The sequence below is a fragment of the Capra hircus genome, chromosome 5, assembly GCF_001704415.2.
Source record: "Capra hircus breed San Clemente chromosome 5, ASM170441v1, whole genome shotgun sequence".
NCBI lineage: Eukaryota > Metazoa > Chordata > Mammalia > Artiodactyla > Bovidae > Capra > Capra hircus.
Window position 1 is genome coordinate 109752388 of NC_030812.1, and position 27855 is coordinate 109780242.

A 27855-nucleotide genomic window follows, 5' to 3' on the forward strand; every position below is an offset into this window, starting at 1 on the left:
AAGCATCTCAAATTCAAGACGTCCAGGGAATCCCCTGGCAGTCCAGTGGTTAGGACACCAAGCTTTCATTGCGGAGGTCCCAGGTTCAATCTCCAGTCAGGGAACTAAGATCCCACAAGCTGTGCTGCACAGCCAAAAACAAAGCAGAAAGCAACAGAAATAGCATCAACACATCCAAACTGAAAATCCTCCCTCTCCAGAAACCTAGCTGTTCTTGTCAGAAATCTGAATCTTTGACACATCTCTTCCCATCATCATCCACAACCAATCCACGGTCAAGCTTTGCCAGTTTCATCTCCTAAATAAAGTCCACCCAACGGCCATCAGCTGACTCAGGCCACTCCAGGGGCTGTTGCCTCGATCTAGTAAATAGTCTCCTTAATCTGTCTTTTCATCTCCACTCCAATCCTCTTCTAAACACCAGTTCTGCACACAGTAGTCAAAGGAATCTTTCTACCAACAGGGTCATGTCAATGACTTGCTCAGAAGTCAACAACTTGCCTTTGTCCTCCAGATGAATAGCCCAACTCCTGCCTGGGCCAGCAGGGTCAGAGTCCGCGCTCTTACCCGCTTCCCTTCACTCCCCCTCCCTCTCTGTTCCCGCCTCTGGCCTTCCGTGACACCCACGCTTCCTGAACTCACCACTCGCTTTCCTCGCACTGTCCCCTCCAGTTCTTCCTCGTTGTCAGTTAACCTGCCACACTCTCATGCCTGCTACATCCATAAACTCTTTCCAGCAAGTAGTACCATTCAACTGACTTACATATGTTAATGTTGTCCTCTCCAATTAAAATGTTAGTTGTTTGAGGGCCTGTCTTGCTTGCTGCTTCACCCCCAAAGGGTCAGGCACAGTTATCCAAAGAATATTTATTGAGTGAATGAATAATTCGCCCGCCCCCACCCCCACGCGAAGAGCTCACTCATTGGAAAAGACCCTGATGGTGCGAATGATGGAAGGCAAAAGGAGAAGGGGAGGGCAGAGGATGAGCTGGCTGGGCATTGAATCGGATGGGCATCACCGATTCAATGGACATGAGTTTGAGCATACTCCCGGGAGGCAGGCGGGAAGCCTGGCGTGCTGCAGTTCATGGGGCGGCAGAGTCGGACACGACTAAGCGACTGAATAACAACCGCCCCCAAACTGCTCATAAAGTACCCCAAACTTTTAGGAGCCCCACCTGACACGGATTCTGGAGAATGCTCGTAAATAAAGGATGAGCGTCAACCACAAAAGGAAGCGCGCTTTTTCTCGCTTTGGAGCAAGGACTCAAAAGCGCGCCTGCGCAGTTCGCTTCGCTACGGCCGCATCCTGCTCCGGCCGTGGGGTGGCGCTGCGCGCATGCTCCCTGATAGCGTGGTCCTCCTGACTGGCTCCGGGCCGCTCTAGCCGCCCTTTTCGACTGCTCCGCCGGGAGGCGGGCGCGTCCGCGGGGGTCCCTCCAAGATGGCGGCGCAGAGGAGGAGCCTGCTGCAGAGTGTGAGGACCCCACTTGCTCTTCGGGCTGGGGGTTGGGAGCCCCGGGGGAACTGTCGGGTGCAGGCGCGGCCCCCTCTGCGCCTTTGGGCTGCCTCCCAGTTCCTGGCCGGGTGTGGCCGTCACTCTTCCCGTTTCCCGGGCCGGCCCCACCCCCCTCATTCGTGACCGGGGGGCGCGTGCAGCCTCGCAAGGCCTGCGCGTGCGCGCTGCTGCCCAGGCCGTCGGGGGCTCGGATTCGCGGTCCAGCGGCCGCGAGCGTCAAGGGCGCGTGGAGGGTGCGAGCGTCCTGAACCCTGCAGGGACACTAGCGCGCGGCCGCCGAGAGAGCCCGAGCGGCGAGCCCACCCCGGCCCCGGGCAGGTCGTTCGGTAATCCTCATAGCAACACCAGCCCGTTGTGTATGGCTTACTGTATTCCAGGCTTTGTGCCAGTCGCTTTACATTTGTTTGTAAGTTTAATTTTCATATCAGCCCCGTGAGGTAGATACTGTAATTCTTCCTGTTTTACAGATGAGGAAACTGAGGCACAGAGAGGTGGTCCTTTGCCCAAGGCCACACAGCTGGTAAGTGGCAGAGGCAGGATTCAAGTTAGGGATTCTGATTACAGAAACTCTCTTAATCTCTAGGTTATACGGAAGGAATGGCTGGGTTCAGACCCTGGTTCTAATTCACTATTCCGCCATTGGCCTCAGTTTCCTTAGGTGTTAGGTTAGAGTAGGTAGTGTATGCGTGCGGGAGGTGGGGGCGTGTCTTGAGATTCCACTCCTGTCAGTCTGGACCCTCGTGGGCTTGTCACTGTTGTCTTCCAGCCTCTGCATCCTTTTGACGCACGTTCATGTCCGTGGTGCATGTTGGCACCATGGACCTATTCTGACTTGCCAGGACAGGTTGGCAGTCACCTGGGTCCTCCTCAGACATGGCAGTCTGTTGTACTTGTCTGTGGACTTGACTGCCTCCTGTAGTGGAAAGTGAAGAGAGGGATTTATGATCTACAGTGAAGAGTGTCACCATTGCGCACCTCCACTGGGTGGGCATCTAATACATTGTAAAGCGTTTGAAGGCAGGTCCAGTGCTCAGCCCTCCCCGGTGGGGAATGCTCTCTTCCCCTCCACACCTTTGGCTGCCCCTTTATTTGACTGCTGCCTGGCAGTCTGGCCTCACCCTTGAGTTGGTTAGGCAGGCCTAGCCTTCTGTTTTTTTTAGGAGGGCAGGGCCCCTGTGCAAATGTCCCCAGTGTAGTAAACATTGAAGAAATACCGGCTGGATGGTGGCAAGTGCTGGAGTGGTAACTGTAGGCTGACTTGGCTTGCTGAAGAGAGTGGCTACCAGCTTCCCTCGCTTCTCCGTGCGATGGAGCCCAAGTGACTCGGGTTAGACAGAGGCGAGCTTTGCTAGCTCCAGAATGTGTTCCTGGGTGGTGTGCATTCTTTTAAAAAGTTGGCTGGTTAGCTTGAAGCACATAGCATTAGGATGAAAGGTGAAGGAATGGTGGGCGTGCCTACATTAGGCCCCTCCCACCCTAATGACGGTCAAGACATCTTTGCTCACAGGGTGTCCAAGGGTCCATGCACGGGTGCTAGGCTTGACCTGCCCTCTACTGTCCCGAGTCTTGTTGAGAGGAGCTCAGACAGCATCATTCCGCAGGTGGCTGTAAGGGATGCTGATCTGTAGTTACTGGACCTGGGGATACGAAGATAAACAGGGCGGATGTCCACCCGTACTGCATTTGCCGTGCTGCATGGAGAAGCTTGTATCACAAAGGCAGTGATGAAGGCACTCTCCTGTCAGTGTGAAGAGGGCCTGCTGATGGCCTGATTTGACCAGGTCATTGGAGGCTTGTAGGAGGGGCTGGGGACCTGTTGACATGGGGCTGGGAGGGGGCGCTGATTAGCTGACAGATTAGCTGAGTGCTTCATGGGATGTCGTCCTGAGGAGTTTCACCTTTGGTCCCCAGGTGGTGTAGTGCCTTGAAAGGTCTTTTGAAGAGAAGATGAGCTTTGGAAGTAGCTTCAAAAGAACACGGGCCCTTCACAGCCTGATAAAACAGCTCACCAGTCCTGTATGCCCTTGGGCAAGTCACATAGCATCCCTGAACCTTGATTTTTCTCTTAACTTCCCTGAACCTTAGTTTCCTCAACCGAGGGTACTCCCGGGAGCGTTGTTAGTATTAAATGAACACGTTACATGCCTCACCTGGTGTGGTTATGCTCCAGCCATGAACCTCCACCTGCAGTTCTGCTCTGAATGAAGGCTGCATTTCTTTCCCTCCAATGTCACCGAGTACTCACTGTGTGGCAGGCACTGGGTAGGGGCAGGGGACTCTGCCCTCAGGAAGCTTGTGTTCTGGTAAGGGAGACAGGAAACAATAAGTGCAGACTGTATATGATATTACAGTTTCCAGGCTATAACACAGGAAGTGGTATGAGGAAGAAAAGGCAGGATTCACAGACAGGATGATGGAGAGCCTGTTGTAGAGAGTGGTCGGGGAAGATTGACGTTTGATGAGGTGCACGGGCCGTGTAGGAGGGAGTATTTCCGCATGAGGCAAGAGGGATGCAAAGGCTCTCCTGTTCAGAGAGCATCAGGAGGCCAGCATGGCTGGAGTGGAGTGAGTGTTGGGGGAGCGGTAGATGCCTGACGTCTGAGGGAGCCTTGTGTATCCTCATGTGAGCTCTGGGTTCTGTGCCAAGTGTAACGAGATGCTCTCAGGTTTGAGTCGAGGCATGGAGCGATCTGATTTGTGGCAGGAGCAAGAGCCTTCCGTAGAGAGGCAGGCATTTGAGTGGCGAGAGTGGAAGCGCGGTGCTCTTGGTCGTCCAGTAGTGAGATGACCGAGGCTTGGCCAGCGGTGGCAGATGGGTGGTGAGGAGTGCTGGGTTCTAACTGCATTTCGGGGAAGAGCTGATAGGATTTGGTGGCAGATCAGGCATGGGGTGTGGGACAGAGGAAGAAGAGTTGAGAAGGACTACAAGGTTTTCATTGAAACAACTGTGGTGCCATTTACTGAGGTGGGGGACCTTGGGGGCAGGGAGAATCACTAGTTTGAGTTTGCCTAAACTATTACTTGCTTAATTGTCAAAAAGTTCACTTGAAATCAGTTTTTTTCCTGAGCAGTTATATCTATGATATCCCAAGTCCTAGCCATATTTCCCCCCCAATGTGTATGAAAATAAACATGCAGCCTTAAAGTGAAAACATCCTTTAGGTCATCACCTGTAACCATCTCATCACCATCAAAATGTGGTCTAGCTGCTCTGCTGCTGCTGCTAAGTCGCTTCAGTCGTGTCCGACTCTGTGTGACCCCATAGACGGCAGCCCACCAGGCTCCCCTGTCCCTGGGATTCTCCAGGCAAGAACACTGGAGTGGGCTGCCATTTCCTTCTCCAGTGCGTGAAAATGAAAAGTGAAAGGGAAGTCGCTCAATCATGTCTGACTCGTAGCGACCCCATGGACTGCAGCCTTCCAGGCTCCTCCGTCCATGGGATTTTCCAGGCAAGAGTACTGGAGTGGGTTGCCTAGCTGCTCTAGGGCACAGTAAACTCCGTGGTTATTAGTAGCCCCTTTAAGAGTGTATCAGGTCTCTATCTCTGATGAAAACAGAGAACCTTTGATGGAAACCCTAGTGAAAGATGCGGGCGCCAGGGGTGGAGTTGCTCCCAGAGAAGCAGGGAAGGAAAAGGAGATCATTCAGAAAGATGGAGGCAGCATGAGGCGTCAGGGTGTTTTAGGCTTTTTGGAGAGAAAGACCTGTCCGCCCCCCACCCGGAGTCATCCTCCTGGGGGCTTTATTCTCCCTTTCTGAGTTTCCTTTTTGCCTCAAAGGAATCCGGGTACTTTCGCCACAAAAAACGCTTGGCCTTTTCATATAATAATTTGATATTCAAGCTGTGGCCTGAACTTGGAATCATGCTTTTGTCCACTTCTGCTGCCCAGGAGTTTGAGCTGTGTCTCCACAGGGGCTTTTATGGAGGATTTTTTGTGACATGGTCACATATGTACATGAGGTGCTAATGCGTAAATATATGTGCACAAGGTGTAACGTCCTTAAAGGGTTAAATACAGTTGAATCACTAGAGAAATGTATTCCAAAATATTAATTTTGGAAACTCCCTCACAGTCAAAGTTAGGCTTTTTGAAACAGATTCTTTCTTGTGAGAAATGAATTTGTAGCCTGTCGAAGAGCTAAGTGGGCCATGCTCACAGTTGCCTGTGTTTATTCGGCTCTGTGAGCCGTGAGATGCCCCCTTTCCAGCTTCTCACGACTTGTGTTCAGGCACTTTAGCGCTGCTTGCCGCTGGCGCTTCGGTCCTGGCATTTACAGGCGGGGGAGAAAGCATGCATCAGTGGGTGCCGGGTGGAGGGGTGGGTGGTTTGTGTGAATAGAAAATAAATGACCTTTCCGAAAACTGTTCAGAAATGTGGAGGAAGGAAGCAAGAGGGTAGGCAGTCTGGTGGGTTTTAATAGAATCAGCAGGGAACGCTTGGTGTGGATAATCCCCATGGAGGTGGAGAAAGTGGGGAGAATAGAACTGAAGCTTACTTAGCCACAGCGGGGTGAGAATGATTTTGGGGGCCACTGCTGAAATCAGGGGGGACCCAGTACTCTCGCACTCCAACATGGGCAGCACCTCCTGGAATTCTCGGGCGACTTGTTACTGAACATTTGCGCTGCCATGGGGACTGCAGTCTAGCTACCTGAGAAATCGCCCAGATGTCATTGGGTCTAAGACACTATTGCTTGTAAGGACACATCATTATTTTGTATACTACTAAGAAAGAAAGCACACTGCTGATTAACTTGTAATACGCCAACTGCCGAGATATTAAAAATGTTGAAAACACGTGTCTTCGAATCAGTGAAATAAAGGAGCCAATTAACAGTACCAGGCTACAACCTGAGAGTTGCTGCAAAGCCAAAGAACTAACAGCCGGGGGGCAGGTGCCCAGTGTACATGGTTGCGCCGGGAAAGGGCCCTGCCGCCTTGGGCAGTATTTTCCCAGAGCCTAGGACACATTCATGAGGTGGTCAGTGTTGTGCTGGTGTAAAACTCATTGCTACTTATGAAAGCTATTTGTTCTTTAGTTCTCTTTCAAACTTTGTGATGCTCTCAAGAGAAAAACTACTATGTATGTAGGACCAAACACCTTTCTGATTCTTGCTAATCTCCCTTTTTTTCAACAGAGAGAACAGGGCTTCAGCTCACAGTGCAGTGCGCCAAGAGATCAATTAGAATTTCCTAACCTTGTTTTGTTTTCCTTTTCATCACCATCAAGATCTGGCAGGCAGTAATATTTTCCACTTTATAATACTAATAAGTTCACATTCAAAATGAAACCATTTGAATTAAAAAAAAAAGGGGGGGGAATTAAAGAAGAAACATGAAAGACTTCCCTGGTGGTTTAGTAGCGAAGACTCCATGCCCCCAGTGCAGGGGACCCAGGTTCTATCCCCAGTCAGAGAACTAGATCCCACATGCTGCAGCTGAGTTCACGTGCTGCAGCTGACACCTTGCACAGCCTAATAAGTTAATTAATATTAAAAAGAAAAAACATGAAGTGGGTAATTTGTTGAAGATAGTGAGTGGATGGTTGAGGTTTGGGAAGCACGGGCCTCCAGCACCAGTTAGATTTGAGCAGGGCTTTTGGGGATGGGCAGGACTTAGAAAGACAGAAAGGGGAAGGCCCAGCCCTACCATAGATACTTTTTAATATGCTTTTTGGGTAGTTTTTTTTTAGTTTCTTCTTTTCTTTCTTTAAATAGCAAACCAAGTTAAGTTGTCTAGAAACTCAGCGTTTCAAGAGTGCCAGTGTGAAATAAGGAGAACTTTGCTCAGCATGGTTCCTATGCATGAATAGCTGGTTTTTTTAAAGTGTGTGCTTGTTTCTGGGACTGTACCTCTAGGGTCAGTAACCTCTTCATTTGAGGCTCCAAAAATACACATGGCTTTTCAAGTATCATAAACCTTCAGTGGAGGTGTTACTTCCCTTCTGTGTTTGCTGCGGACACGTCCTGTCAGAAGTGGGTTAGCTTTCCACGCTTTTTGTTCTGGTCACAGTTTTTTGGAAATCATTTGGAACACTCTGTAGCAGGCCTTATCTGTACAAGACAGCTGAGTGAGATTGTCCATCTGTCAAAGGGTGAGATTCAAAACTGTGTCAACAGGCTGGAAGGCTGAGATGAAAGCATTACGATGTAATCCAACCGATAAAAATTTAGGCTTAAAAAACCCTCTACAGGAGTGTGGTTGCAGGGGACTGACTCGAGAACTTCAGAGAGAAAAGATTTTGCTATTCTTGTTGACAGTAGGAATCTTCCCGTGGAGGCTAGATGCCCATCTTTTCTTTAGGTATATGAAGGCTTTTGACTTTTTGTGTTGATTTTCTATCCTGCCACCTTTATTTATTTCCTTTGAGTTGGTTTTATTATTTATTCTTTGGGATTTCCAAGTACTGTCGTATCAAATTCAGATAGACATAACTGTGTCTTTTCCAAGTCTTAAGCCCTCCTCCTTTTGTCTTGTCTAATTGCATGTGCTAATACCTCTAATTCGTTGTTAAGTGATGGAGGTTGCAGTATCCTTGCTGTGTTCCTGATCTGAACACAAATACCTCTTGTGTTTACTCACTAACTAAGACGTTGGTGTTAGGACTGACTGAAGTATACATAGAATGGCACATTAAGAAAATATCCATCAATTACAGTTTCCTTAAGTGTCTTTATGGACAAAGACTGCCTTTAAATAAAAATAACCCTGAAGTACTTACCCGTTGACCTAAACACTGATTACCAGTTAATAAAATAATATATTTCCAAAATATTACCAGCTCATCATTATGAAAATCAAATATCAGAAAAAGCACTTGACGTTGTTTAAGTATCCAGGCACTAGGCATAAATACCCTCTGAAGAATAAGGTGCTTGCTGAGTAGACTGACCACTGTCAGACACGCAGTCTCTCTGGTTTGGGGAGCTTGCTGTGCTCACGTCAGCCCCACGCGGCTGCAGCCGCCAGTGCAGCGTCAGCCTGCTCCCGAGAGCAGCATTGTGTACTCCCATCGTGAAGTGCTTTTACACGAATTGTTCCCCTGCCACGGCACACTGACGTGGCAAGTTCCCCAGTCATCCACCTGAATTTGTTTCCTTCCTGTGAGAGAAACTAATGTACCGGTCTTTCTCATAGTGTATTTCTCAGTGCTGAGTGGGGCCATAAGTTGCTTGGGTGATAATTTATTTTTTGCTGGAAAGTATGAATGTGTTGGAAAGATTCAAGTCCCTGGAAACCTGTGTCTGTCCCTCATGGGGGTTGGAAAATGGCAGGGGAAGCACGGTGATCGCAGCATGGATGACAGGTTTTGCATCGTGGGGGACATACTTGTATTGTTCATCTCACATTAGAGGACAAGTTCAGTCCATCTTAATCTCAGTGTTAATCACAGGCAGGATTCTAGAACATGTAAATGTATTCTCCCATGCTTTAAAACAGTTAATGGCATTTCGGAGTGCCAAATATTGGCTTCTTGGCCCATCTTTTCAAGAGGACAAGTGACAGTTGTGATTGAGGAGTTGCTTTTATGCCTCTGCTTATTTTTGTGCTTAACTTCATCCCAGTTGGAGGCAGGAGAGAGACCCTAGAAAAGGAGTTTCTTGTGAAAATTTAGTTGCCAGGTTTCCTGAGACCTTTGTGAGGTTCTTGGGGATGAAGATACAGTAATCAGATCTAAGGTAATAGGGGATGATTGGCAACATGTTTCTTTCTCTCTCTTTTTTTAAATTAGTTTATCTTTGGTTGTGCTGGGTCTTTGTTGCTGTGCACGGGCTTTCTCTAGTTGCGGCGAGCTGGAGCCACTCCTCACTGCGGTGCACAAGGTTCTTGCAGCTTCTCTTGTTGCAGGATGCAGGCTTCGGTAGTTGGGAACATGGGCTCAGCAGTTGCGGCTCGCCGGCTCAAGAGAGAGAGCAGGCTTGGTAGTTGTGGTGCATGGGCTTAGGGCAACATCTCTCTCTTGAAAAGTAACTCCATGGCAGTGAACTCCTTTCTGTGGCCTGAAAGCCTTCCTGTGTCCCCACCTGGGCACACACGTGCATGCATGTGTGTGACACAGGAATAAGCTACTGCTCCTGCTCCTCACCACAGAGGCGATGCCCGCCTCGTGCTCCCTTAGCCCTACTCACTTTAGGTTCTTCCTCAGGGTCTTTGCGTGTACTGTGCCCTCTAACTGGAGGCTCCTTGAAATGACCGCTGCTCCATCATCACTCAGGTCTGTCTCAGAGGTCACCTCCCCAGGGAGGCTTCCTGTAACGTCCTTGTCTAGAAGAGCCCTGCCCATCCCTGTCCGTCCCCTTACCCTGATGTGTTTTCTCCGTAGCGCTTTCCCTGTCCAAAAGTGCCTTGTTTATTCATTGTATAACATGTTTGAAGTCTCTCTCCCTAGCAAGGAGATTTCAAGTTAAGGACCCTTGGTTGTTTTTTCTGCTGTATCCACAGCAGCAGGGGTAATGTCAGCCTTTTGTAAATGTTCAGTAAATATTTGTTGAATGAATATATGTATTAATCAAATATACTTTCATCATGTAATGTTGTATGGGGATTCCAAAGAGTCAAGCTTGCACTTACATTGAAACAGACATTTTTGTTGCTTTTAAATGAGACAGGTTAGGATTAGAGCAAGAAACAATTTTATGTTACCATGAAGTAGTTTTTTGTTTTGTTTTATTTCCCTGTAGCTCAACTTGTCAAGAGAGTTATTAGGTTGGTGAAAAAGTAATTGCGGTTTTGGATCATGAATTTTAAATCATTATAACTAGGCTGAAACACAGTTATTAATCAAAATGTGCTGTGCTTAGTCACTCAGTCCTATCCGACTCTGCGACCCCATGGACTGTAGGGATTCTCTGTCCATAGGGATTCTCCAGGCAAGAATACTAGAGAGGGTTGCCATGCCTTCCTCCAGGGGATCTTCCCAACTCAGGGATCAAACCCAGGTCTCTCGCATTGCAGGCAGTTTCTTTACTGCCTGAGCCACCAGGGAAGCCCCAAATAGTCAACACATTACAAAGTCAACACATTTTTGCCAATGAGAAATAAGTCTGTTTATTCCTGTAGCATAAAAATCCATGCTTCAGAATTCAGTGAACTCTTAAAAAGCATTTTCTGCCTCCTGCTGGTTGTGGAAGCATTTTTCATGCAAAAAGTTGTCAGGATGCTTGGTGGTAGGCTGTTGGTGAGAGGTCAGGTCAATATGGCAGATGAGGCAAAACTTCATAGCTCAGTTCATTCAACTTTGGAAGTGCTGGTTGTATGACGTGTGGTCGGGCATTGCTGGAGAAGAATCGGGCCCTTTCTGTTGACCAATGCTGCAGGCCTTGTAATCTTCAGTGCATCTCATCTATTTGCTGAGCATACTTCTCTGATGAATGTTTTCGCCAGGACTCAGGAAGCTATGGTGGATCAGACAGCAACAGACCGCCAGTGACCATGACCTTTTTATTTTGGCGCAAGTTTGTCTTTAGGTCTAAGTTCGAAGAAGCTTTGGATCTTCCTCTCAGTCCAGCCACTGCGCTGGTCATTGCCAGTTGTCACATAAAATCCTTTTTTGTTGCACATCACAATCCAAGTGAGAAATGGTTCATTGTTGCTTCGCATAAGAGAAGACGACACTTCAAAATGATTTTAAGGGTCTTCTTGTGTCTCAGTGGTAAAGAATCCACCTACCAAGCAAAACAATGATTTTTCTGATTGCGATCAGCTCATGAGGCACCCACTTATTGAGCTTTCTCACCTTTCCAATTTGTTTCAAATGCTGCATGACTGTAGAATGGTCAACATTGAGTTCTTCAGTAGCTTCTTGTGTACTTGTAAGAGGACCAGCTTTGATAATGGCTCTCCATTGGTCATCGTCAACTTCCTGGCCAGCCACCACGCTTCTCATCTTCAAGGCTCTCGTCTCCTTTGCAAAGCTTCTTCAACCACCACTGCACAGTGCATTCGTTAGCAGTTCCTGGGCCAAATGCGTTGTTGATATTGCGAGTTGTCTCTGCTGCTTTATGACCCATTTTGAACTCAAATAAGATCACTTGAATTTTGTTTGTGTCTAACATCATTTCCCTAATCTAAAGTAAATATAAACAGCAGTAATAAGTCATTAGCAAAAAAAAAAATAAAGGGAGAAATGTGCATTAAAATTATGCATAACATAACCACATTTATTTAAGGATATATGCCAGTATCAAACAGCAAAGTTCATCAACAGTGCAAAACCAGTTACTTTCACACCAATCTAATAAATAGCCAGTATCACCGGGAGCTGAGCAAAAACTCAGCTCTTATTGCTGTTCCTGTTCCACTCACAGGTTTCAGTCATATTTTATGTTGTCACGGGATAGTCTTTTAGCCCTTATGGTGAAATTGTGTGTATTTTTAAAAAATCCTGTAAAGAAAACACAAGGGCATTTAAAGACATACCATGTTGATGAATTGCAAGATTCAACCTAGTGAAGGTATCACATCTCCTCACATTGATCTATAGATTTAAAACAATTCCAGTCAAAACTCCAGCAGGATTTTCTGGTGGATACAGACAAGCTGATTCTAAAATTTATAGGAAAGGGTAAAGGAACTAGAATAGCCAAAACAATTCTGAAAAAGATTAAGGTTCGAGGCATCACACTAACCAATTTTATAATGTAGATTTAAAATATGGAGTTAAAATCACATACGACTGAGCGACTGAACTGAACTGAACTGAACTGAACTGAAAGTCACGGTGATCAAGATCGTTGAATTGGTTGAGGAATCGACACATAGATCAACAGGGTAGAACAGAGTCCAGAAATAGACACATACAAGTATGGCCAGTTAATTTCTGACAAAGATGCAAAGATAATTCAGTGGAGAAAGAATAATCTTTTCAACAAATAGTATCAGAAAAAATGGACATCCATTTGCAAGAAAAAATTGACCAAAATCTCCTGCCTTATATAGAAATTAACTCAAAATGGATCACAGGTCTAAATGTAACACGATAATACTTTAAGAAGAAAACAGAAGATCTCTTGACCTGGGACTGGGCAGAGATTTCTTAGACATGACATCAAGAGTATGAACCATGAAAGAAAAAGGTGATTAAATGGATTTCACTAAAGCTAAAAAGTTGCTTTTCAAAAGACACGAGTAAGTGAATGAAATAGCAGGCTACAGACTGGGGGAAATATTTGCAAATCCCATATGCAAGAAATGACTTTTATCCAAAATATATAAAGAACTCTCAAAATTCAGCAGTTAAGAGAACAACTCAATTAAAACATGGGCATGAGACTTAAACAGATGCTTCACCAAGGAGGAAATGTGGATGACGAAAAAGGCCCATGAAAAGATGTTCCACATCATTATTAGTCATTAGGAGATGCAAATTAAAGGTGTGATGAGATATAAGTACGCATTTCTTAGAATGCCTGACTTAAAGAAAAAAACATACTACGCAGTGGTGAGGATGGAGAGCAGCTGGAACTCTTGTGCGTTACCTGTGGGATGCAAGTGGTACACCGCTCTGGAAGACAACTTGACAGTTTCTTACAAAGTTAAACAGCAGTCTCACTCTTAGGTATTTACCCTAGCGATATGAAGAGCTATGTTCACACAGAAACCTGCCCATGAGTGTTTATAATAGCTCTTTTCGTAATTACCCCAAACCGGAAGCAGCCCAGATGCCCTTCAGGGGATGAATGGATAAACTCTGCTACATGCGTATGATGAAATACTGCTCTACGATAAAAAGGGACCAACTGTTGATGCAGGCACCAGCTTGGATGAATCTCAAAGGCATAATGCTGAGCAAGAGAAGCCAGCGTCAAAAGGTTATGCCCTTAAAGACCTGGAGTACAGTAGTGGTGGCCTGGGGCTGGAGGAGGGGGAGAATGGAGAGTTTTTGTTTGATGGGTTTAGAGTTTCAGTTTCACAAGATGGAAAGAGTTCTGGGGATGGATGGTGGTGATGCTGCACAACATTGGGAATTTATTTAATAGCAGTAAGATGCGCACTTACAAACGGTTGCAATGATAAAGCTTATCTTCCATGTGTTAACCACAGTAAAAGAGGGAGAAAGTTATGTACCCTGTGATTTCATTTATGGCATTCTTGAAAAGACTGCATAGTGATGGGGCACAGGTCAGTGGTTGCCAGGAGTTAGAGGAGGGTGTGGCTTCAAAGGGGCACCTGAGGGTACGTTTGGGGTTGCTGGGCTGTTCTTTGTCTCAGTTGTGGCTGTTCGGTGTCTCAGTTTGTTACACAAATCTCTACAAGTGTTAAAATTCATAGGCCTACCCACCAGAAAGGCAGTGTTACTATAGGCTAATTTAAAAATAAAAATGAACTCCCACAGCCTGCTGAAGTTGCTCCACGGTGCAAAGCATACAACTAAACTGCTGAAATAAGTGCAGCATAGAAGCAATTAAAATGGAAAAAAAAAAAAAAGCCGTAAAGTCCCTCCCTGTCAATATGTAAATAAACAAAAGACGAAATGTGCCACAAAAGCTAAACCACAGGCGTTTTACATATCTGATTGCAAAAGCCGGCTGAAGTGGTTTTCACATCCTTTTTTGAAGACTGCGACTGCTGACTTGTAAGAAGTTGTGCACAGTATTCGTGCTTGTTCAATTTTCAGTAAAGCTTTCAATCCAAATGTTACTCTCCTTGAGCTGAACTTGGATTTTCCCAGCTGTTTTAGTTTGCTCTAGTTCAACATGGTGGGCACAGGAGTGCCTCTGTGAACCAGGCACAGCTCCCCGGTGGGGGCCGGGTGGAGGGGAGGCTTCCAGTAGGACGCCATGGATCACACCTGGCCTTGTGTCAGGGTCGTTTCTGGGGCTTAGAGAATGCAGGTGTTCAGAGTGTCCCCCAAGGAGCTTGAGGAAAGCAGAGTCTGTCTGAGCTGGCGCCTGGACAGCTGTGCATGTTTTAAAGCTCCATCTTCCTTGTACTGAACAGCCTGCTTTGAGACCTATGGGATAGAATGGGAGTCAGACACAGGCAGGGATGGGGGGACCAGGTGTAGTAGGGATACGCAAGAGGGCTGGCAACCAAGTCTGGAGGAAGGTCTTCCTGAAGGAAGACTGCTTGGAGGTGGTGACTCCCTAGCCAGAGTCGCGAAGGACAGGGAGAATTATTAGACAAAGAGGCTGTCCATATAGGAAGAAAGAGTGAGATGTGGGCAGGCACTCCAGGCATTTGATACTAGTAGAGAAGCATGTGGGGGTGGGCGCAGATGGGACTGGACTCCAGGGTGAAGCAGGAACCAGGGGTGGAGACCCTAGTACCAGGAAGAGTGAGTGCGGCTGAGCTTTGTCAGTTTCTCGAGGTTGGGAAGAGCTGCCTGTACTGCAGACAGCCTGAGCCCCACCAGGATCAGACACTCTGGAAGGGCCTGGAAATCTGCAGTTTGAAACCGCGCCCCAGGGGCTGCGGTGTGAGGTGGGGACCACCAGGGAGTTTCACGCGAGGAGTTTCCTTCACTCGTGTCTGTGACTCGTGCTCCGTCCGTAGTGCAGCACCTTCCTGGAGACCACTGCTGAGCCTTGTGTTTGGGGACTCCAGTCTTTTCCAGGTGTCTTGGGGACCGTTTGTGGATTAGACGGAAACCATACAAACCCTTCTGCAGGTGTTTGTTCATAAATGCATCGTTGTTTTCCAGGAGGAAGTGGAACCTTCTGGGTGGGGCTTTGGGCTTGCTAGGTTTTTGCTGGGGAAGAAAAAGAAGATGAGGTGGGGTCTGCCCTGGGCGAGAAGGTAATGTGTCTTGGTGTCCTGGTGTCCTTCCCAGGAGCAGCAGCCCAGCTGGACGGACGACCTGCCGCTCTGCCACCTCTCGGGGGTCGGCTCAGCTTCCAACCGCAGCTACTCCGCTGACGGTAAGGGCACCGAGAGCCATCCACCAGAGGACAACTGGCTCAAGTTCAGGTGAGGTGCCGCCACTGCTCTGCTGGGTGGCAGAAGCAGGCTTGCAAGAAAAGCAGTTTGGCAGCTCTTTTGCGTGGGGCTTACCAGTGCAGCGTGGCCCACGGGAGGTGGTGTCTGTGCTGTCCCTTCCGCATCTAGACCTCAGACTAGCCGAGGGCCTGCTCCAGGGGACAGAGGGCATCCCAGAAGGTCTTGGCCAGAGAGAAATGATGGTCAGAGTGGGACCCAGGTGCTCACCTGAAGCCACAGCCGCTTTGTCTTTTGTCTCCCTGGCTGCTTTCCTCATCCTCTCACTCTGGAGCTGGAGTCAGTCTCCTACGAAGCCCTGGTCTCAGGCCTCTCCTGCCCTGTCTCTCTGTCAGGAGTGAGAACAACTGCTTCCTGTACGGGGTCTTCAACGGCTACGATGGCAACCGGGTGACCAACTTCGTGGCCCAGCGGCTGTCGGCGGAGCTCCTGCTGGGTCAGCTCAACGCTGAGCACACCGAGGCCGACGTGCGGCGGGTGCTGCTGCAGGTACCAGGCTCCGGCAGGCCGACTGTGACTTCCAGGGTTGGCCCAGAGGAGATCCTCCTGGGGAAGGGCTTATGGGCATCACCTTGGACCCAGGGCTGAGGTGGGAGTTGCTGAGCCCTGGTAGAAGCAGGGTGTTTAGGGTGACCCCTTTCTTTCCATGAGGCTCAGACGCTTGGCCTGGGTGACTGCAGCTCCCGGGCCCTGCTCCCTGCAGCCCCTCACTCCTGGCTGGCTGGTGTCGTTTTCCAGTTCTGCGTTCCTGCTTGCTGCGGTTCTGGAGTTTCTCCTCCTGGCATCTCCTTTTGGAAGCGAGTCCCAAGGCATTAATTGTAGATGAGAATGGTGGATTCTGGTTCCTCGATAACAGCGTTCCCAGCCATTTTCCTGCCTTGGCACCCAAAGGCCTGATCACTCGGGGCCAGGGCCCAGAGCTGTCAGCTGCCCCTGAGGAAGGTGGTGGCATGGCCCGTGTCAAGGGGCCTTCAGGATGTGGCGGTGACATTAGCTGTCACTGACCTAGACTCACTCTGAGCCAGGGCTGGGTGCTCGGGGGGATGCTCTCAGTGACTCTCGGGCAGTACTTTCTCTGTGTCATCGATGAGGGGCTGAGACTGGCCGGCAGGTGCAGAGCTGACGTTCACCCCCAGGTGGCCTGACTCCAAGCCTGTGCCCTTAGCCTCTCTGCCATCTCTTGCTTCTCTGGTTGCTCTGTGATGCCTCCTAGAAGGTACCAGCCCCACGGGGCTGTCTTTGTCAGACCTTGCTCTGCAGGAGCAGCAGTGCTTGGCGGTGCCCTGTGTGAAGCCTCATCACGTGGCAACCTGTGGTTGCTATGACTTATTGCTATTAATAAGGGGCATATCAGCCTCAGGTGACAGTGGTATTTCAACCTGCCTTCGCTTCCTTGTCCCCTGCATCTAGGCTTTTGATGTGGTGGAGAGGAGCTTCCTGGAGTCTATTGATGACGCACTGGCTGAGAAGGCGAGCCTCCAGTCCCAGCTGCCCGAGGTAACGTCCTCAGCCTGTGCCCCTGGAGAAGCAAGGCCCATCTTTGCTTGGAGCAAGGACTCATCTGCTGTGTCCCTCCTAAGCCATTGACACAGCTGGGCCAGAGCAGCAGGCATTAGGGGGATAGTTCCTGATGGGATGTGGGTGGGCGAAAGTTCTGTCCTTTAGGGACCTTGTTGGCTAGCTGTGAGCAGCCGTGCTCTGAGGCTCTGCTAGGGTGGGCAGGGGTGTGAGAGAAGCCCCTGTCAGGTCGGTCCTTGGCCCGAATCAGTCCAGGCCTCGTCACCTGCCTGCTCACGTCATGCTTTAGGCGCCTTCGGGGCTGCCGGGACAAGTGAGGTCGTGCCTGGTTGTCCCGAAAGACACCTGCTCTGGCGCTGCAGCCAGCTTCCCTCCCGGCCGGGCCTCAGATGCCCGCTCTTTAGGGGGGCAGGCGGGTGAGATGGTCTCCAGGTCCTGGCCTGCTCTGAACCCCCATGATGGCTTCTAGGGTGTCCCTCAGCACCAGCTGCCGCCTCAGTATCAGCAGATCCTCGGCAGACTCAAGGCCTTGGAGAAGGAGGTCTCGGGAGGAGCCATGGCCGTCGTGGCAGTCCTTCTCAACAACAGACTCTACGTGGCCAACGTCGGTGAGCCGCCTGCCTGTCCCGAGGCCGGGCGGTGGGGAAGAGGGCCTCCTCAGGATCCAGGAGTCCTTTGGGCAGCCAGCCTGCTCCCCAGACACACAAGACCTGTAGCCCGAGTGTCCTGAGGCCGCTGGGTGCTTCCCGTTACTCCACACGATATCTCGGTCCCAGCCCAGAGTGTTTGAAGCACCTGCTAGGAGGCGGGCACCCTAGCTTTAGTCCCTGCGCTGTCCCTAACTGGCTTGTGGCTTGGGGAGTTGCATCCCCTCTCTGCTCTGCCTCAGTGGCTTCCTCTGAGAAGGAAGAGGCTGCCTGGCTGTGGAAGACCCATGTGGCGTCCTGTGAAGGGGACCAAGATGGGCTAGGTGCAGCCTGGAGGTGGGGCGGGGTCCCAGGGCTGATGGGGTTTGTAGGCAAAGAAAGGCCATCTGGGAACCCGAGAAGCTGGTGCCCCCTGGGTGCAGGCTACTGCAGGGGCTCTGAGAGATCCCTCTGACAGGGTGCCTCTTCTCTTCCTCCTTCCCTTAAGATTTCATTATGGGAAAAACTCAAAAGTGTAAACAAATAGAATAGCATTTAATGAATTTCCGTGTGCCCCTCTCCCAGCCCCAGCATCCCTTCCCCCGGCCAGTTTCATTTCATCCACAGCCCTCTGTCCCTGCCTTGTTGTGGAGCAAATCCTGACACTGTCGTGTTATCTGTAAATATTGCAGTGTGTCTCCTTAGAAAAAAGGTCTCTTATTCAAATCATAATCATCCTTGGTTGACACTGGAGAAGTCTGAACGAATTCCTTAATCTCCTCAGCTCTCCCCAGCTAGTGACTTGCTCCAGTGGTCTGAGCCTGTTTTCTTTGCTCTTTTGAGGGAGTTCCGCATGTGAGACGCCTGCCTCTTGTCTCTCTTTTTCACAACGTGTCCTGTTCTTCGCTGTGTTCTCAGTCTTAGCTCAGCTGCTCACATTCCGCTGCAGGTACAAACCGCGCACTCCTATGCAAATCCACGGTGGATGGCCTGCAGGTGACGCAGCTGAACGTGGACCACACCACAGAGAATGAGGATGAGCTTTTCCGGCTCTCGCAGCTGGGTGAGTGGGGGCGGGCAGTGCAGACTGAGGGCTCTGGGGGGAGGGGCTCGAACCCAGCGGCTCATTCTGTGGCCGTGTAGAGAGAGGCACAGTGTGGACAGGCTGTGACCTTGGGCTTGGGACTGGCCTGCCCGGGGTCGAATCCCAGCTCGGCCACTTACTCGCTGGTGGTTTGGGATCTTACTCGAGTTTTCTGTGCCTTACTTTCCCCTTCTGTGCACCGAGGATAGTAGTAACACTCAGGATGGTGTAAGGGTTGAAAGGGTTATCATGTGTGCATTGCTTCCAAGTGTCCCTGGTGCTCACTGTTGCTGGTGGAGCCTGAGAGGCCAAAGAAGTCCTGGGATTCCAGCCCTGCCACGGCCACCCCCGCTCTCCCCTGTGAGCTCAGGCCGCAGAGGGAGCCTGGCTGGCCGGTGCTGGGTCTCGTCTCCCGTCAGGGAGGGACTCTGAGCCAGGCGTGTTCCGACAGCAGGGGGGCTGAGGACACTGGGGCACTTGGGGTTAGCTGCCTTCCAAGGCTCCCTGCTGTGACCTCGCTTCCTGTTCAGTGGGTCCCCATTGCTTTGTTTTTGTGGACATGTCTGTGTTGTCCCCTTTCGGTTCTTTTTTTTTCTATTTTTTATTGTTGGTTTTGGCGGCGCTGGGTCCTTGTTGCTGTGCACGGCTTTCTCCAGCTGTGGAGAGCGGAGGCTCGTCCCTGGTTGCGGCGTGCAGGCTCCTCCCTCTGGTGGCTTCTCTCAGCAGCACGGGCTCTGGGGCCTGCAGGCTCAGGAGCTGTGCACATGGGCTTAGTGGCTCTGAAGCACGTGCTGTTTTCCCAGACCAGGGATTGAACCCTTGTCCCCTGCACTGGCAGGTGGATTCTTAACCACTGGGCCACCAGGGAAGCCGCTGGGTTCTTCGTTATGAACAAAGCCTGAGGTGTGTTTTTCTCCCTTTGGTAGGTTTGGATGCAGGAAAGATCAAGCAAGTGGGGGTCATCTGTGGGCAGGAGAGCACCAGGCGCATCGGGGATTACAAGGTCAAGTACGGGTACACTGACACCGACCTACTCAGGTAAGCGCCGGCCCAGCTGCCCCTCGTTTGTCTGGAAAACCGGAGGCCCAGGGGCAGATAACAGATTGTAGGCTCTGGGGACAAGCGGTAGAGTTGAGGTAGTTCCGAGCCCAAGGAGATTCTTTCATCCTCCCAGAGAGGTTAGTGTAGGGCAGGCCCTGGACCCAGTAGGCTAGGAGTCAGGATCCTGTAGACCAGGCTGGCAGGGGGTCAGTTAGGGAGCTGGGTCAAAGCCACAGGCAGCATCCGGTGCCACGGGGCCTGGCAGGCCAGAGTTGGCATGAGCAGCCTCGTGTGGACAGAAACGGACCGAAGCCTGTTGGTCAGCGCTCTCGTGGCTGAGGCCAAGGCGGGGGTGCTAGATGGGTTGTCCCCGCTAGGCGCCACCCAGTGCTCGCAGCAGACGGGAGAGGGTAATAATCGTGAGCCTTCATCTAAGGCGGTGCACGGCTCTTCACATCCATGCTCTTATTCCGTCCTCACTCAGGCCCTGTGAGGTGGGTGCTGTTTCTGCCCCCAAAATATTTTCATATGAGGAAACTGACACATGCAGACAGTGGGTAGCCTGCTTGGTCTCAAGGCTAACAATGGGCTGAGTCAAGACTTGCACCCAGGGAGCCTGGATTCAGAGCTTGGGTTTAAATAATCGAGTTTGGAACCTTTTGTCTAATTCACAGGGTTGTGTTTGCTTTATGGGAAGGCACATTGCATTTTACAACAATTCAAGAAATGCCCAGGATACGGAGTGAAAAGTGGATCTTCCCCCGACCCTAGGCTCAGACTCCTTCCTCAGAGGCTGCTAGTTTCCGTGCACATGAGTGTATACGTGTGTGTGTGTGTGTGTCTGTGTGTGTCTGTGTGTGTCTGTGTGTGTGTGTGTGCGTGTGGTGGGTGCAGGGAGGGGGCAGATTTGTTTTTCAGAACAGCTACAGATCTCACATCCCATGCCGTGTTATGCACCTGACTGTTCTCAGCATAGGCGTGTGCCTCTCCTTTCCTGCACACCTGCAGTCTCGGCTGCCACACTCTTGGTAGCTGCAACTAGGATTCCAGGGTGCAGCTGTCAGCACCTGCCTAACCTGCCCCTGCTGATGGACTTTTGGGGTGTTTCTAGACTCACTCTTTTAAATCCTGTTGCCAGGATCGTCCCCTCATCCTTGCCCTGCGTGCATGTGTTGGAACTTCCTGACATTGCCCAGCTCTGATGGACCATCAGCTCATGGTCCCTTTGCAGTTGCAGTGTATTTGGACTCTAGTCAGCTTCGGGGAGATGTGGACTTCTTTATGGACAGGAGATGTGGGGTGGGGCCAGGATTGGGCCTTTGACCTTGGCTGTTCTGACCTCAGCTGCCCACTGACTTTCCTGGCCTGCTGAGCTTTATTTTGGCAGCTGTCCTCAGAAGACAGGTCTGTTTTCTTGGTTTTGCTCTTTCCTCTATTTCTTTTGCTCTTGTCAGAAGTATGTTTTATTTTACATTCTGGGTGTAGATTCTTCTCACCAGGATAAATGTCCCAGGGCCCATTCCAAGCACAGCTCTCCCCTCCACTCTCTTCCCACAGCGCTGCCAAGTCCAAGCCGATCATCGCGGAGCCTGAAATCCACGGTGCACAGCCCCTGGATGGGGTGACAGGCTTCCTGGTGCTGATGTCCGAGGGGCTGTACAAGGCCCTGGAGGCAGCCCACGGGCCTGGGCAGGCCAACCAGGTGAGCTGGGCATGGGCAGAGCGTGGCTGACCAGCCTGCAGGGTGGCATGCTCCCCGGGGGCTGCAGTCAGCTCTCCCCCTCAGCTCCAGGGTAATCAGGGACCTAGAGTTCTGATTCTCAAATGCTTTTGCTAGACATTGCTGTGTTCAAAACTGGGAGAAGAAAAAGCCCAGAGTTCTAGGCAAACCCATCCCACCCAAAAGCTTTGCTCTTCCGGACTTGAAGCAGTGTCAGTCCCCAGGGCCCTGAGCAGAGCCTCAGGGAAGAGGGTGAGGAAAGTGGAGGCAGGCATGGCTCTGGAGACTGCTGGGAAGGGCCTGGCCTGCAGGGGTGCAGCCTGGTACCCAGAGTGCCGGATGAGGACTTGTGGGGCCTGCCCAGGTCCCACTCCGCTGCCTCTTCCACTTTCCTCTTTGAGCTGAGACGACTTATAGTTTGATCCTCATTTCTAAGATGAGGATGCTGACCTCTTAACTTTGTGGGGCTGCGGTGAGGGCCGGGCGGGGAAGACATAGGTCCTTAGCCCGTGGGAGAGGCTGCTTTCCCCTCTGCCTCGGAGTGTGTGCGTGTCTCTGAAGTGGGACTCGAGGCAGTCACTTGAAGGATGACCTTGAAGGAAGACCTCGGCTGGCGGGGCCGGGCAGGGAAGTTCAGCTGGTGCTCCCCCTCCCATCTGTGATTCTGTCCTAATGAGAGTAAGAAGGGGAAGTGTAGGCGCCTAACTGTCTCTTACCACCTGTGCTCTAGGTTTTTCGCCTATTTTATCTCATTCCTTCCAGTTGCCTGATGACGTAAGGGGGCGAGGGCTCACTGCCATGTCAGAATAGGGACTTTGGGGCTCACAGAGTCCAGGGTCTTGTCGGAGGCGACACAGCTGCTCGGTGATAGAGCTGAGCCCATTTCTGCCACCTCCCCCGGACCATGCCCAGGTCATTTCCTGTTACCTGCTTCTGCTCTCCTACCTCCAGGAGACTGCGGCCAGCAGTGTGATTTTTTTTGTTGTTGTTGTTTCTTTGGTCTTCACAATAAGATTATGTAGTGGCTTTTTCTGGCTTCTAGAATGCACTGAACAGTGGACTTTTCTGGGGGCAGGGCCCCGTCTTCATCCTGTGTCCTCAGTTTCTGGCAAAACTGGCATATTATCTCCTACAGTAAGTTTGTTCCAGGAAAGAAAGCTTATTCATAATGACGGTTTGTACTGGGCTTTTTAGTAGTCTCCGAAGTGTCCTCACATCCATTTTATCCTCATTGTAATGCAGCGAGGTGGATGTTACTCCCCCATTGTTTTGGTCTGAAAGCCAAAAATCAGAGAAATCACAAGGTCACATCTTCTCTAATGAGAAAGTTCCGGGAGAGTTATCCTGAATAGCTTGAGAAGCTCAGATCGCAGGCTTGGCTGGTGACCCCTAAGTGTCCTGATTAGACTGTGAAGACGGTGCGGTTGGGGCCTGCAGCCGCTGGGACCGCGCATTCCTCACCGGCTTGGTGCTCGCCCCACCCCCAGGAGATCGCCGCCATGATCGACACGGAGTTCGCCAAGCAGACTTCGCTCGACGCGGTGGCCCAGGCCGTGGTGGACCGGGTGAAGCGGATCCACAGCGACACCTTTGCCAGTGGCGGGGAGCGTGCCAAGTTCTGTCCGAGGCATGAGGACATGACCCTGCTGGTGCGGAACTTTGGCTACCCCCTGGGCGAGATGAGCCAGTCTGCACCCTCCCCAGCCCCAGGTATGTATGCCGCGTGCACAGGAAGGCGTCCGAGGCCACCGTCTGGGCCGGGCTCGGGCAGAGCAGCTGAGGCCTTGGGCCTCGCTGCCTTGGGTGGAGTGGGGTTGGGAGGCCTGCCTTTGAGCACTTCCAGGTCAGGTTCTGACTTGAAAGCTCTCTGAGCTGCGCTTACATTTCCCTTTTTGTCTGTGAAACCAGGACAGTAGCTTCTGCCCTGGCCTCCCCCTAAAGACCCGAGCTGCGGGAAGCACTTTGCAGCGCCACGGGCCACATCTCTGGGACCGTGGCACCCGCTGGCCCAGGGCCCGCTGTGCAGCAGGCGCCTCACCTGCCACATTTCCTTTCGTCCTCATTAATGACCATTTACAGAAAGGAAACCGAGGCCCTGGGAGGAAGGGACCTAGGCACAGTTGCCTGTGTTGGAGGTGATTTGGTCTAATTCTGGATCGAGCTGCCCAGGAAGAGAGGCGATTGCGCTTTTCCCCTCCCTCCTAGTGCTGTGTCGTGTCAAGACCATCAGTTCCTGAGGCTGCGCTTCCTTTTCTTTTTTCAAACAAGCGAGCCCCAGCACTCAGGCCTCCGCAGAGGGATTCGTTCTCCCACGGGCAGCGGGGTTCCTGCAGTTTTAGGTTGTTATTGCAACCATATTTTTGTTGGGCCAAGCTCACCCAGGAGCATTCTTAGCCCTCGGGTTAAAGCGTCGTGGGAAGCCATGCAGTAACCCTTTCACTGAGGCAGCGCAGCCCTGGTGTTTTCTCCTGCTTGAGCACCAGCGATGCTTTGCTGCTGAGAGCAGGCCCCCGCCTGGCCAGGACCTTGTCTCTGCCAAATACTCCTTCGCCGTCCCAAGAGGCAGAGGGCCGAGCTCGGGGCACCAAGCCGGGCCCCTGCCCATCTTCTCAGCTCCCGGCGCAGTCCTCTTCCTGCCACCCCAGGGTTCCCCACCAGCTGCATCCCGTGGCCCACCACTCTCTTCCTCCCATAGCCGCTGGAGGACGCGTGTACCCCGTGTCCGTGCCTTACTCGAGCGCCCAGAGCACCAGCAAGACCAGCGTGACTCTGTCCCTCGTCATGCCCTCCCAGGGCCAGCTGGTCAACGGGGCCCACAGCGCTTCCACCCTGGACGAGGCCACTCCCACCCTCACCAAGTAAGCATCCACCCCCACCCCCAGCCGCTTTCAGGCAGGCCTGCTTCCCCAGGACAGCCCTCGATCCCTGGATGGAGTGGCCACAGGCCGCATCCTGTAGGGTCTTGTTCCTCTCGAACTCCCCAACTCCACATCCCTGGGTAGGCCTGCGTAGATCTGGTTCCAGCAGCTCCCTGAAGCCGGGCAGAAGGGTGGGGACAGGCGGTTCATGCCGACAGCCTGCCGTTCACTTCTTCCTGCAGGTGCCGCAGGTCAGTTTTCATTTAATAGGAATGTTTTCCTCTTGTTCTTTGCTCCCGGCTCAGAGTGTGTGGTTTGGGAGGCCACCCCATGGCGCCCGTGCTTGTGGGGCATTGTTTGACCTGTGCTGGCCCGTGGGAGCTGGTGCGCTCTGACTGAAAGTGTCCAGTGTTAGCTTTGAAGTGAGGCCTCTAGTTTCAGGCTTGGGGAGGGGTGGCTGGAGCTGGGGGGTCTGGATCCTGGGGGTGTGGCAGGCAGGCCTTCTCCTCACTCCGCAGGGCAGACCTGCCTGACAGGTCTGGTGTCCACCCCACCCCCTCCATTCTGGGGAGTGTGTCCCGCCCCCCAACCAGCTGCCACAGCAGGAGGTGGGTCCGGTTTCCACATTCCAGCCCCCGCAGAGAATAATAGAGATGCCACACCCGGCCCACTCAGGAGCTGGCCAGTTGGAAGGGCCACCAGTAAGGTTTCCCTCTGCCTTGCAGGGGGCCTTTCCAGCTCCCTGCCCGCCTCCCCCGCCACTGCCACTGTGGGATCAAGGGGCCTGCCAGGCCACTGAGTAATGGGCATCTCCCCGCCCCTGCAGCAGAGCCACCAGCTGTGTCCACAAAGGCCGGGAGTGGTAGCAGTCGTCCCGGACCAGGCAGGGAGACTAGCCGTTCTGTGCCTCCGGCTCCCCAGGACCCCAAACAGCCTCTTTCCTCCACCCCGCGCTGGAGCTTAGTTGGGCCCCCGGGGCTGGCCCAGTGCAGAGTGCTAGGCAGTGCGCGACATTTGCAGGACGGTGGGTTGGCAGGTAATTCCCAGATGTTACAGGCTCTGAGGGTGGGTGCCTGAGGGGGGCCTGTCCTGACCCAGCAGTGAGAGGAACGAGGAGGAGGAGTGAGGAGGTTTCCTGGGAGAAGAATGCTGGCCTCCCTGCAGTCAGTGGGGTCTGGCGTAGGGTGGATTCAGAGAGGCTGGAATGGATGGCTCAGCGCAGCTCGGAGGGCGACGCGTTCTGTGTCCCACACAGCAGCCACTAGCCCCTCGTGATTGTTGAGCACTGGCATGAGTGGTCCGTTTTACTTAATTCCAGGTAATTTAAATAGCCACTTATAGCGAGAACTTCGCAAATGCTTTTCACTTTTCACCTGCCCCAAAGAACACCTGGCCAGGCTGGCTTTCGTGATGGCCTTTGTCAGAGAGGCCTGTGCCCAGAGGGATTGGCCAAGGCAGGCGCCGTGTGTCCCCAGGCCAGAAGCCAAGGCCTGTGACTGACTTGCCTCTGTCGTGCCCACAGCCAGAGCCCGACCCTGACCCTGCAGTCCACCGACACGCACACCCAGAGCAGCAGCTCCAGCTCGGACGGGGGCCTCTTCCGCTCCCGGCCCGCCCACTCCCTGCCGCCCGGCGAGGACGGCCGCGTGGAGCCCTACGTGGACTTTGCCGAGTTCTACCGCCTCTGGAGCGTGGACCATGGCGAGCAGAGTGTGGTGACAGCGCCGTAGCCTGGTCGTGGAGTGCTGCCCGACAGGATGGGGCCCGGGGACGGGGGACCCAGCTCCGGGCAGGATGGACCTTTTCCTGCCATTTGCCTGTGCCGTAGGGGCTGGCAGGGCCCCATCCTCAGCCTGCGTCATTCTCTCACCCCACAGCCTTCAGTGCGGCGGAGAATGTTCTCCGAGTGTGCCAATGCAGGCTGGGCCCCTTATTATGGCGCCGGCACGGGGCTGCCTCAGCCAGGACCGTCGTGTTTCTCCGAACGCGGGGCACGCGTACGGCAGCCAGGAGCCCACCAAGTGGAGCCTTGCGTGCTGCAGGCCCGCGGCCCTGCTTTCCCGAGGCCATCCCTTCCCGCCCCCGCCTGGCCTGGAAGAGCCTGTGGCCACTGCTGGCAAACCCCTTCACCTCCGCGGTGGTTCTCGTCTTTCTTCTCTGGCCTCCAGAGGGGAATTCCAGTTGGCGTCTGCACCTTTGAGGCCTGTACCTGTCCCTGGGCCCGCCTGGGTTCAGGCGGACTGGGATGACTGCAGAGGGGCTGTCAGGTGGGAAGGACCTGGAAGGAACTGGTCTGACAGGAGCAGTGGTCCTGGAGCCCACCAGAGCCGGGTGAAGGAGAGGTGAGGACATGCCTGGCCTCAGCGGGACAGCGGCTGCTCTTCTCCGGGAGCCGGTGCAGCTCTTTCCCTCCCAGACCCGGGGAGCCCCAGGTTGGGGAGCCACTAAGATTGCAATCTTTACCACTGACTGTGAGTCTCTGCTGTTTTCAGAGTAACAAACAGGTCTTCGGTCAGGCCACGGGGCTCATTAGAAACAGAGAACGGTGGGAAATGGTTCTGAAAGGGAAGACGTCTTGGAGACGAGCTGCTCTGGGTGGTCCGGAGCTTTGGAGATGCGCACTGTTTCTACAGACTCTTAGGGCAGGATCAGGCCAGCCCAGGCCCCGAGTCAGATCGTTCCATGCCTGTGGTCTGCCTTCAGCGGGGAGGGGTGCCTCCAGGGCTCTCGGCTAGAATTGCCCTTCGTGTTTTCAGAGGAGGAAGCAGGCCCAGGTCACACAGTTAGGGGTGGCGTGTAGGCTTAGTCGCTCACTTGTGTCCAACTCTTGTGACCCCATGGACTGTTGCCCTCCAGGATCCTCTGTCCTTGGGATTTCCCAGGCAAGTGTACTTGCTCTGCCCTCCTCCAGGGGATCCTCCCGATCCAGGGATCAAACCCGTGTCTCTGGCATCTCCTGTATTGACAGGCAGATTCTTTACTTTTGTGCCACCTGGGAAGCCCAGTTAGTGGTGGGGCAGAATTCGCATCTTTCTGTCAGTCTCTGAGGTCCCCGGGATTCTTACTGCCCCCTCCCCAGCTCCCAGGCTCCTGCCCACCACTCCCCAGACAGCTCACCAGGGACTGGCCACAGTGTGTGGCGTCAGGTGTGCTTGGAGTGTGAAAAGTCTGAGGCCAGTTCCAAGGTCCCCTGTTGGCTCTGTGGTCCAGGAATGTGTTTCCCTGTGGTGGGGCAGGGCCCCACACGGTGCCGGTTTCCATAGGGAGCGGATCTCAGCAGGGAGCCCTCAGCCCGCCCCGACTACGAGGCCGTCTCTGTTGTGCAGGTGAGCAGATTTCAGATCAGTCACAGAGGCTCAGGAACAAAAGGAATTCTCTTCCAAGAGTGTCTGGGATGCTGTTTGGTCTCTAGAAATAGAATCACTTTTTTACTGCAGTAAAGAAATAATAAAGGGTGGTATTATATGCCGTGGTGTTGAGTCTTTCACTCATATCTCGTGTAACTCTCGGTGGCCCTGGGAGGTGGCTGCTGTTGCCTACCCCGCTCGGCACC

The 27855-nt window shown here is 52.3% G+C and overlaps 1 protein-coding gene across 1 annotated transcript; it reads left to right on the forward strand.

The window, feature by feature from the left end:
- Positions 1364 to 27767, forward strand: TAB1 (TGF-beta activated kinase 1 (MAP3K7) binding protein 1). The gene is made up of 11 exons (XM_018048785.1): positions 1364 to 1477; positions 15292 to 15428; positions 15791 to 15944; positions 16866 to 16952; positions 17443 to 17581; positions 18549 to 18662; positions 19610 to 19721; positions 21282 to 21426; positions 22932 to 23154; positions 24140 to 24302; positions 25825 to 27767. Exons 1-11 carry the CDS (start codon positions 1445 to 1447, stop codon positions 26030 to 26032), a joined length of 1515 nt encoding a protein of 504 aa, XP_017904274.1. The 5' UTR covers positions 1364 to 1444; the 3' UTR covers positions 26033 to 27767.